This window comes from Remersonia thermophila, chromosome 1, assembly GCF_042764415.1.
Source record: "Remersonia thermophila strain ATCC 22073 chromosome 1, whole genome shotgun sequence".
Lineage (NCBI taxonomy): Eukaryota > Fungi > Ascomycota > Sordariomycetes > Sordariales > Chaetomiaceae > Remersonia > Remersonia thermophila.
Window position 1 is genome coordinate 2643803 of NC_092217.1, and position 10915 is coordinate 2654717.

At 58.6% G+C, this 10915-nt stretch overlaps 4 protein-coding genes across 4 annotated transcripts; 3 read left to right on the forward strand and 1 right to left on the reverse strand.

Annotated features, from left to right (window-relative positions):
- Window positions 1–181: 181 nt before the first annotated feature.
- On the forward strand, window positions 182–1269 carry VTJ83DRAFT_753 (uncharacterized protein; the record flags this gene model as incomplete). The annotated part of the gene is made up of 2 exons (XM_071014362.1): window positions 182–672; window positions 861–1269. The coding sequence occupies 2 exons, from the start codon at window positions 182–184 to the stop codon at window positions 1267–1269; spliced, it is 900 nt and encodes a 299-aa protein (XP_070870106.1).
- A 1776-nt stretch (window positions 1270–3045) lies between these two features.
- VTJ83DRAFT_754 (uncharacterized protein) lies at window positions 3046–4928 on the forward strand (the record flags this gene model as incomplete). The annotated part of the gene is made up of 5 exons (XM_071014373.1): window positions 3046–3156; window positions 3219–3288; window positions 3349–3373; window positions 3430–3552; window positions 3620–4928. The coding sequence occupies 5 exons, from the start codon at window positions 3046–3048 to the stop codon at window positions 4926–4928; spliced, it is 1638 nt and encodes a 545-aa protein (XP_070870107.1).
- Window positions 4929–5511: 583 nt separating this feature from the next.
- Window positions 5512–5919, reverse strand: VTJ83DRAFT_755 (uncharacterized protein; the record flags this gene model as incomplete). The annotated part of the gene is made up of 2 exons (XM_071014384.1): window positions 5512–5809; window positions 5873–5919. The coding sequence occupies 2 exons, from the start codon at window positions 5917–5919 to the stop codon at window positions 5512–5514; spliced, it is 345 nt and encodes a 114-aa protein (XP_070870108.1).
- A 2627-nt stretch (window positions 5920–8546) lies between these two features.
- Window positions 8547–10580, forward strand: VTJ83DRAFT_756 (uncharacterized protein; the record flags this gene model as incomplete). The annotated part of the gene is made up of 8 exons (XM_071014395.1): window positions 8547–8771; window positions 8828–8952; window positions 9017–9399; window positions 9453–9854; window positions 9922–10070; window positions 10137–10196; window positions 10261–10386; window positions 10497–10580. The coding sequence occupies 8 exons, from the start codon at window positions 8547–8549 to the stop codon at window positions 10578–10580; spliced, it is 1554 nt and encodes a 517-aa protein (XP_070870109.1).
- Window positions 10581–10915: the final 335 nt, after the last annotated feature.

Consider the following 10915-nt stretch of genomic DNA (forward strand, 5'->3'; position numbering starts at 1 on the left):
TGAGGGGCCACCGCTTGATTACCTCCACTCACGAGCCGAGGTCTCAACGTCTACCACCTACTGTGTACTATACATAACATTACCTTGGCACCTAGTATTAGTAATTCTCCTGACTTTCCCTAGCCATCCTAGCCAACGCCTTTCTCAAAGGGTTGCAACGTACCAGGGAAACGCATTAAACATGTCTCTACCTCCCCTCCCTCGTGGGGCGGCATACATCCTGCTCAACGCACCGGCGCGGCGCAACGCCCTTTCGTTGTCAGAGCTACGCTCCCTCCGGGACCAGCTCATCAAGGCCAACACCTCCCCCACCACCGGTCGCCTGCTCCTCCTCCCGGCTTTCAAGCCCTCTGTGCTCGCTTCTCTTGAGCAATCACACGCCCGTCTGCACACCCCCGCTTCCGGGTCCTCCCTACACCCGAATTCCCGTGCAGACCACGCCCGCACATCAGCCACCCAGCCTCGGTCGCCAGACCACCAAGAGGAACAAGACTACGCGTGGCTCACCTCCTCCACGCACTTCTCCCGCGCCGCTCCTCCCTGCCCCGCGTCCTCGTTCTCGCCTCCTCCCCCGGCCCCGTCTTCTCCTCCGGCCACGACCTCCGCGAGCTCCGCGAGGCCTCCGCCTCCAACCCCGCCGTCGTCTCCGAAACCTTCCGCCTCTGCGCCGAGGTCATGACCCTCCTCCGCCGCTGCCCTCAGCTCGTCGTCGGCCGCATCGCGGGGCACGCCATCGCCGCGGGGTGCCAGCTGGCGCTCGCCGCAGACCTGCCGATCGCGCACCAAGGCGTCCGGTTCCGGCTGCCTGGCGCGACGCTGGGGCTGCCGTGCTCGAGCCCCGCGGCGGTGGTTGCCCGGAGGGTGGGCACGGCGCGGGCCTGGAGGATGGTGGCTTTGGGAGAGGACTGGGGAGCGGAGGAGCTGGGGGACGCGGTCAGGGTGGCGAAGCGGGAGGAGCGTGACGCGGAGGACGGGGAAGCGGGGCTGGTGAGGGCGCTGGACCGCGAGGTGCAGCGTACGGTAGAGAGGCTGTTGGCCATGTCGCCTCAGCAGAACGCCATGGGGAAGCGGGCCTTTTGGACGCAGGTAGGAATTGCGGGAAGGGAGGCGGAGGAGGAGGAGGGGAAGGGGAGTGATGGACTGGAGGATGCACTCGCTTGGACGGGTAGAGTGATGGCGCTGCATGCGAAGAGCGGGGATGCGCAGGAAGGCATCGGCGCTTTTCTTGAAAAAAGGCCGGCGGTGTGGAAGAGTGTAGAGGAAAGCTGAGCGGTACACGGCGGTCACCCTTGCGGCGATTTCGCAGCCCTCAAACGGCTTCCGCCCACGGGATACGCCTCCGTGATCATGAGAGCCTATTAGACATGGGGAGGGGATGACGATGCCCAAAGCTCTAAGAGAAGACGACCATGTTCCGCCGAGATAACATGATTCATGCACGCAATCAACTTGAATGCATTCGCTCGTCCAAGGTGTCGTCTCCTACTTGATGCCATTCCCAGATCTTGTCAGCCACACAATCTCGCTACTGCGGCCTGCCGCTCTTGGTGATGAATCAAAGAGGCGGGTTTCACACAAAATACTGCTTGCCAACGAGAGCGACAGGCTCAAGCTGTCCTCCCGTCCCCGCTGCACCGAGGCTTCTCCGTTACGTTCGCAGCGATTCAGAGTCACACATTGCCACGTCCTGATTTTTGACATGGTCTCGTCGATGACGGCCAGATGAGCCGCTCCGTTCGGCATCATAAGGTGTGACCCGGTTACGGGGTTGTCCACGGCCGTGACAACCCCAGGTTATACAGACCCGACAGATGCCCCTGTTCGCGTCCTGGGAACCCGGAACCGGACGCCTATGGTCCGTCGTCACCAACGGGGAGAAAAGGCCAAACGCATGTCTTGTCTTGCTGTACACCCTGTCGAGTGAGTTTTTTTTTTCCTACTCCCCAAAGTGTTTGGCAGAGACACCCGCAGGTCCGGATTGCTGCCCTCGTATCCATGTCCCCGGGCCAAGTGCGGGTCCGCTATCTTGAGTTGTCGGAACGGTGTCGATATTTTCCGGGCCTTCATGAACAAACCACCAACGGCCAGACTGCTTACGCAGTAGAAGGGTTGGCGCGCCTGCGTCGATGAGGGTTAGCGTGGACGGAGAGTAGCAGCGCTAGGGAACAGGCGGCGCGAGGATGCAGTGACACCCCGGTTACCCCTGACGCAGGTCCAACTTGGGACTTCTCGTCGGGACCACGCTCCAGAGCAGGAGGAGCAGAAGATGAGAAAGAAAAAAAAAAAAAAAAAAGAAAAACATGAGTGTGACTTTGCTGGGTCATTTGAAGTCTTGTGATGAAGGCGTCCTTGGTTGGAATGACAGCCGCAGTCCAGAATCCGGAGTGGTGCAAGGTTAAGCACAGGCCCCTGAGCACGCCTCGGCAGCCCCGAGCTCCCCGGATTCAACGGTCCTCAGATTTGGGGTTCCGAGCACGCGGCTCACCGTTGCGTCCAAGGTAACTACTTGTACTGCGTACATCTAGTTAGTAGACCCCTGCTCTCTTTTGGATGGCGTTTCCTGGGAGCACATCAGACCGGGTGGCATAAGCCCGGCCCGGTCATCTCGCGCGAGGCTCGCGTTTCTGGACATCTTTCATTGCTCATTGACCTCTGGACGCTGTCGAAATGCTGCTCATGGTGCCATCGCCGGTGGGATGGAATCAACGTCCCGGCCACACCAGTGACACTGACTGGAGAATCCATGTCGCCCATGCATCCCCCGAGAATGTCTGAGCAATCAAATCGCAGGCCGGGCATTACACGTTCCACGCCCCCCGTTCGGGACCGCGGAAGGGGGGTGTCCGCATCTAAAACAGGGTCCATCTGAGCCTCACGAGGAAGCTCACTGATTCAAGGTTGACTATGTCCCTGCTACCTATTGTGGACGCTGGAACCATTGAACGAGTATATCTAGTGTCAACTCCCTGGCGCTGACTGCTATGGGCCCGCTTACAACCCTCCTCATCCTCCTTTTGCCTCGCACGGCTCCTGACGACAGCAACCATGTCGTCACACGGATCAGACCGCAATGAGAAGCCCGAGACCTCCCCGGAGGTGACCGCCACTGCGACCGCAGCACACAAGCCTCACGGCAAAGAAAAGGCTGTGCACAATGTTCGTCTAGAGCAAACTTCCAGGCAGTGTCGTCAGGGTCGGCCATCTAACAAGACATATAGGCCGAACTGTATGCCGCCATCCAGGAAGCCAATATCAACCCTTGGAGCAGGACATCGATCCACCTTTACTGTGAGCCCGCGTGCCGAAATGTGTAAACTAGGTATCGGCCTTGACGCTAACAGGATTCAGTCTCCATCTTTGTTGCCTTCTGCTGGTACGGAAAAGCTCGCCATCTCGGACTTGATATCAAATTCCAACTGACGAACCAAGCGCCGTTGCCAACGGCTATGATGGCTCCCTCATGACATCCATCATCGCCATGCCGACGTTCCTCAATACCATTGGCGTCACGAAGGGTTCCTCTGAGTCGGTCATCTTCTCGCTCTACGCTGTGTACGTTCGATGTCTGGTCACATTCAACCTTGGGGACCTCCGCTAATTGACAACGGATAACATCCAGCGGCGCCATGGTCGGTGCTCCTGTTGCTGCCACCATCTCGGACAAGTTCGGCCGGCGCAAGTCCATGTTCTCGGGAGGCGGCGTCATCATCCTTGGCATGATCGTCATCTCGACGTCCAACACGTACGCCCAGTTCGTCGTGGGTCGTTTCATCCTCGGGTTCGGCATCGCCATCATGACGGTCGCTGCTCCCGCCTACGCCGTCGAGATCGCTCCGCCCCACTGGCGCGGTCGCTGCACGGGCTTCTACAACTGCGGCTGGTTTGGCGGCTCCATCCCCGCCGCCGTCGTTACGTTCGGTACCAACTACATGGGCAACGACTATGCCTGGCGGGTGCCCCTCATCCTGCAGGCCTTTGCCTGCACCATTGTCATGGTGTCCGTCTTCTTCATCCCGGAATCCCCGCGCTACCTCATGGCCAACGACCGCGAGGACGAGGCCTTGGCCTTCCTGGTCAAGTACCACGGAAACGGCGACCCGAACTCCCGGCTCGTGAAGCTCGAGATTGAGGAAATGCGCGAGGGCATCCGCATCGACGGCATCGACAAGCGCTGGTGGGACTACCGACCGTTCCTCTTCACCCACAACGGCCGCTGGCGCATGGCACAGGTGCTCATGATCTCCATCTTTGGTCAGTTCTCGGGCAACGGCCTGGGATACTTCAACACGACCATCTTCAACAACCTGGGCGTGACCGAGGTTCCCCAGCAGCTCGGCTACAACATCCTCAACCAGGGTCTGTCCGCCATCGGCGCCCTGACTGCCGTGACACTGACTGACCGCATGCCGCGCCGCAAGGTGCTCGTGATTGGTACCTTTATGTGCGCTGTCGCCCTGGCGGCTAACTCGGGCCTCTCGGCCGTCCTGGACAAGCAGCTCAGGGAAACGGGAGAGATGGATCTCAGCTACGGCCAGGGCGCGCTCGCGTCGTACTTCCTCTTCAACATCATCTTTTCCTTCACCTACACGCCGCTGCAGGGCGCCATCCCCACCGAAGCGCTCGAGACCACCACCCGCGCCAAGGGCCTTGCGCTGTCCGGCTTCATCGTCAACGCCATGGGTTTCATCAACCTGTTCGCCGGCCCCATCGCTCTCGAGAACATCAAGTACAAGTACATTTTTGTCTTTGTGGCTTGGGATGTTGTCGAGGCCATTTGCTGGTACCTGTTCGGCGTCGAGTCCCAGGGCCGCACCCTGGAGCAGCTCGAGTGGGTGTACAACCAGCCCAACCCTGTCAAGGCCTCGCTCCAGGTCGATAAGATTATCATCACCGACGATGGAAAGGTTGCCGAGAAGATTACGGCCTAAGTCTTGGGGATGCGCACCAGCGTGTGATAGCGCTCGGAGATGCCGTTGCCGTTGGCCGTGGCGAGCTGGGTAGTGGTTGTTGGAGGCTTGATGCCTTGTGAACGTACATAATAATTACCCCTTTTTTCGATCAACGATGAATTCCTGGTCCTTCCAAATATTGTGCGTGCATCGTCGTGGTCGTTTAGTTTTGTAACATGGATTGTATTTCGGTCCTCAACGTTCCTCAACACTGGAACGGCGGAATGGCAAGTCTTTGAAAGTGTCTTTTTTTTGGTGGTGGTGGTGGGGGGGGCCAGGGCAATGCCATCACGCATTGAAGGCAGCAGATCGCAGGATTCATGACAAGGGCTACACTGATGATGAAGTCATTTCATGAAAAAGGAATTGTGAAACTAGCTGCTATCAACAACATTGTTCAAGCTCCCAAATCCTCGTGTAGTGGATGTCCAAAAGATATTGTTCATAGGGTATCGGTCCCCTCTAATATATCGTCAAAAGTCATGATCATGGTCATTACCGTCCCAGATAACCGAATTTCGCCCATCCATCTTCCGTTGATCAACCATTTCCACCCACCCAGTTACGATGAATCCGAATCATACCTATCCTCGGCCGGACAGCAACCCCCACAACATTCCTCGGCACATTCATCACACATCCAGCAGCAGCAAATCGCACCGCACAGCCAAGGCAGGAAGCCTATCGGCGCGGGGTCCCTATGCCTGTGCTTCTTGCGCACAACGACGACGCGCGTCGGCGAGGGCGTCAGCGACCGCGGCGGGGAGGGAACGGGCGGCGGCGGCCCCGGCTGGACGTCGATGATGACGCCCCTGGTTGGCCGCCTCGGGGGTCGGTAGGCCCGCGGCGGAGGTTGTGTGCTGCAGGCTTGCGGTCAGCTTGTCTCCATCAGCGAGTGCGAAGGAATCTTCTGAGACACGTACTATGTTGGCCGTGGTTCGGATTCGTAAGCGTGATACCGCGACGACATGGTTGTACCAATATACCGCAGGACGCAGGTGTCGGTTCCGGTCTAGGAAGCAAATCTGCTTCAAAAGGAGGTGGAGCGGACGGCGCGTTGAGTTGGCCTACGGGGCCGACGGTAACCAGGGTCAAGTAGGCGAGACCTGGTCCTAAGGTGGTGAGAGCAGGTGATGAGCTTTTGGCTCGGTGGCAATATAGTACGTGATGCTGGCCGAAGCGGTGGGTCAATTGATCCGGCCAAGGACACCAGCGTCAGCCTTCTGACCCTCTCTGCTTCCAAATGTCTCGTGTCGACTCTAGCTTCAACGTTTGTGGTGTGAAGGTTGCAACGGACAAATGGGTCCTTGCGTGGAAACAAGGGCTGGTCCGGACCTAGAATCTTGGGGATGCGGGCAGGTTTCAGAGCCGTCAAGTCAGCGGGGTTTGCGGCACAGCGTCGTTCAAGAGGCTGTTGGTGCGGAGTGGAGGGAAATTCAACGATGGGAGTGCGGCACAGAAATCCTTTCCGGTCCAACCTCCAGATGCAACTCAGTAAGCGCCACCATGCAAGGCTTGGGTTGGCTAGGCATTCGGGAACTTCAAGGTGTTATCTACAATTGACCTTGGCTGATCGTGGGGGGAGGAGCACGCCTCAACAGGTTGAGCGTCCACTACCGATCTGGATTCTGGATATCACGAGGCCTCACATGAATACCCAGAAATCGCCATCCTGAACTCCAATTGTCTAACACACAACTGTTCAAGATTCTGGAGTGTTCTCCCTGCCGTTGAGCCAAGCAAAGGCCCAGACAAATTCTCGGAGCGCCAAGCCGGGCCGGCAAAGGTGGTGGGGTGGGGTGGGGGTGAATGGTATGGCACGGCCCGGCCGGAGTGGGCCCGGGCCGGCGACCTGGGCGGCGTTTCAAGACGGAACCACACCGGCCTGAAACCGGCATGGCATGTATACGGCCTGGTTCAGCCGGACAGTAGAACGGGCGACGTACTCTGGAGCCCCGGCCGTTTTGTTTGGTCGTCTCCATCGTCCGCCCATGCCTGCGACGTTGGGCAGCGGCCTCGACATCGGGTCGCTCACCTCTCCGCCTTGGAGGAGTTCCAGAGCTGTGCCCTCGCTGTGCCTTTTACCCCCCGCATCGCCTCCCACAGACTTCTTTCGCGTGGCATTGTGTTGCGATTCTTCATCGTGCTGACTGAAGGCTTTCCATTCCCTTGTTTTACCTTGACGCTCTGCCTCACGTCCACCCATCGACAATGGGCATCCCCGCCGCCCTTGCCACGGTAGCCGCCTGCGGCAGCATTGTGACGTCGATAAAGTCCAGCTGGGAGCTCCGGCGTATGATTAAGCGCAAGGAGGATGCCAAGGAATGCGAGGAGGAGGCGCCGTACGTGTTCCGGCGGTTGCGTCGAGCGTACTATGACGGTCTGATGAGCGCGCACGAGTATGAGCAGTGGTATGAGAAGTTTCTCGTAGCCAAGGTCGAGAAGGACCGTGAGTTGTTCCCCCGCATTTCTACGTGAAGTGGTGAGTCTGACCCATCCTCTCAGTGCACGCCCTGCGGAGAATCCGTGCCCATGTACGTATCCTCGAGCAGGGAGCGCCAATCACGCCGTCGCAGCGGTCGCGCGCTCTTGAACAGGTCAGGGAGAAGCAAGACGAGCGCCGCCGGCGGCACTCGATATCACACTCGCGGGGCTACGATGACCGCCTGCCCCGGCGGGAGACGCACGGAGACTTGGGAGCGCCACTGAGCAAGGCCGCCCTTGAGTACACGCCACGCGACCGTCGGCGGTCGCAGGACGTTCAGGTAGGCGCGCGGCCGGAGCAATTCGTTCCGCTGGACCGGCTTGAGACGTACGGCGGCAGTCGTAGTAGCAGCAAGAGCACCGAAAAGACCGATAACAGCAGTAACAGTACCGGCAGCAGCAGCAGCGCCACCACCACCGCCAGATGCAGCAGCTGTGGCAACTGCAGCAGCAAAACTGACAAGGACAGAAAAGAAAAGAGTGAGAAAAGCAAGGACAACGACGAAAACCCAGCATCTCTGTCTAAGGTGTCATCACCCAAGTCGTCCTCGTCGTCGTCGTCGTCCAGGACGACGTCCAGGGCAACAAGCCGTACGATTTCGGAGGCAGAGCGGTCCGAGAGGCACAGGGGACGCTCTCAGCGCCGAAGGTACGAGAGGTCTGACAGCGACGATGAGAAGAGCGGAGATGATAGCAGCGAGTACTGCTACTACGATGACAGGAGCCGGCCGCGTCACCGAGGCAGAAGTCTCAACAGGTGGTAAGGAGGAGAAGGAGGCCGAGAAGGAGGCCGAGCAGGAAGGGAGTTGTCTTGCATTGAACGACAGTAGAGAAAAGAGTCTGTCATAGTAGGGTCCGTTTGAGAAGTATTTACAGTCGAGATTGTGAACATGACGATTGTATGTTCAAGCCTCTACATAGGAAGTCTTCCTCTGCAGGTTGGGAGTTCATGTGAAGCAGGTGAAAGGTGGATCTCCGCCAAGAGTGGGGCCGAGGTTCTGCCGCTCCTCACCGCCAAAATTCTTCGAGCTTTCCCCTCCATCGACCCTCGAGTCCCCGTCCTCAACCTAGCAACAGTCATCAACGCCCCAAATACCCCTAGAACCAGTCAATATGGCGACAGTACTACCACCTCCGTCGAAGCGCCAGAAGAGGGAGGAGATTGAGAGAACCCAGACGCAGCAAGATGTCGCGCCATTGCTCGCCACCGACCTCGGGTCGTTCAAGGCCAACTTTGTCGACAGCGATGGCAATCAGATGGCCGACGTCGTCGAGATCAACTTTGCCGACGCCACCGAGAAGAATGTTTCGGCCTTGCTGAACACCCTGCTGGGGCGGGTGGGTATCTCCTCAGTGCTCCGGGCTGCCCCCAACGACTGACGGTGCAAACCCAGGATCCAGAGGATTTCACCCCGTACCGCTTCCGCATCCACATCCCCGGCAAGGATACCATAATAGACCAGTATCCTACCGATCTGCTGGGCCTGCTTCAGAAACATGGCGTGACCAATCCCTTCGAGTACGGCATCTGACGCAGCTACACCTCCCCCGCCGAGCCCAGCGCTAACCAAGACCGACCGCAGAACCACCATCACGCTCAGCGCTGAACCTCAGGCAGTGTTCAAGGTCCACGCTGTCTCACGCCTCGCCCACCGGATCCCAGGACATGGCCAACCCATCCTCACCTGCCAATTCTCCCCAATATCCTCAAGCCGCCTAGCGACGGGCTCCGGCGATAACACGGCTCGTATCTGGGACACGGACTCTGGCACACCCAAGCACACGTTGAAGGGCCATACCGGCTGGGTGTTGGGTGTCAGCTGGAGCCCCGATGCTACACGCCTAGCGACCTGCTCGATGGACAAGACAGTGAGGATATGGGACCCCGAGACAGGAAAACCCATAGGTCAGGCGTTCAATGGACATGCAAAGTGGGTTCTTGGCCTGGCCTGGGAGCCGTATCACCGTACGTGCCACCTTTGTCCTTGTACATGTTTCTTTTTTTGCTAATCGAAGAAGTATGGAGGGATGGAACTCCCCGTCTCGTGAGCGCGAGCAAGGATGGAACGTGCCGGATATGGATTGTGAACACCGGCCGGACGGAGCACGTCCTCAGCGGCCACAAGGGGTCCGTGAGCTGCGTAAGGTGGGGAGGCACCGGCCTGATTTACACCGGGTCCCACGACAAATCGGTGCGGGTGTGGGACGCCGTGAAGGGCACTTTGGTGCACAACCTCACCGCTCACGGCCATTGGGTCAACCACATTGCTCTGTCGAGCGACCATGCCTTGCGGACGGCATATTTCGACCACACACGCGATATCCCTGAAACTGAAGAGGGCAAGAGGGCCAAGGCCAAGGAACGGTTTGAGAAGGCGGCCAAGATACAGGGCAAGGTCGCGGAACGCCTCATCTCAGCAAGTATGTCCAATTCCTGTGATGCGTTGCTGTGCTTTCTCGAATCGGGTCAACCTAACCGCAACCTCAGGTGACGACTTTACCATGTACCTGTGGGACCCCGCCAATAACGGCACCAAACCGGTCGCGAGACTGCTGGGTCATCAGAACAAGGTGAACCACGTCCAGTTCTCGCCTGACGGAACACTTATTGCCAGTGCGGGCTGGGACAATTCCACCGTACGTTCTCCTCTCCATGCATGGGCATGTACTCTCGAGACCCCAGCGGCTAACCCGTGTCCTCAGAAATTGTGGAACGCCAGGGACGGCAAGTTCCTCAAGAGCCTGCGAGGTCACGTCGCACCGGTAAGCGTCCACAAACCGAGGACAACCGCCCTAGCCACACCGCGACTAATAACGTGATCTCCAGGTCTACCAATGCTCGTGGTCTGCCGACAGCAGGCTGCTCGTCACCGGCAGCAAAGATTGCACCCTCAAGGTGTGGAACGCGCGTACCGGCAATCTGGCTATGGACCTCCCTGGTCACGAAGACGAGGTAACCAACCATAACCGCCCATCCGAGCTTCCCTCTACGGAATACGGCTTACCTAATTCCCCGTCCCATGACCTTTTCCGGGGCTGACGTGTGATGTTCTTGTTTTACAGGTCTACGCTGTCGACTGGGCTGCCGATGGCCAGATGGTTGGTTCGGGAGGCAAAGACAAGGCGGTGCGGACGTGGCGGAATTAAACAAAGTACCTAGCTGGGCGGTGTCCGCAGGGTGTGAAATCGTGGTGTGGATATGAGATCCCATGGCAAGCGCGCCTTTACGACCATATGAACCCACCGGGTATACAGGCACATGACGTCGGTGCATACGCCACAAGGCATGATATTAGCGCCATACGGGATCGGAAGCTAACCGACCGAATCGCGGCTCCCTGCGGAGCGAGCGCGGATCGCGGATCTGGGCCGCCACCGGCACCCTTTGGATATCCGTCACCTGATATCTTTCCGTACCGGGCCCGGCATATCCTCTCGGGGTGACTCCATCAGACATTGCCAAACGTCTACTTTGTGAGGCT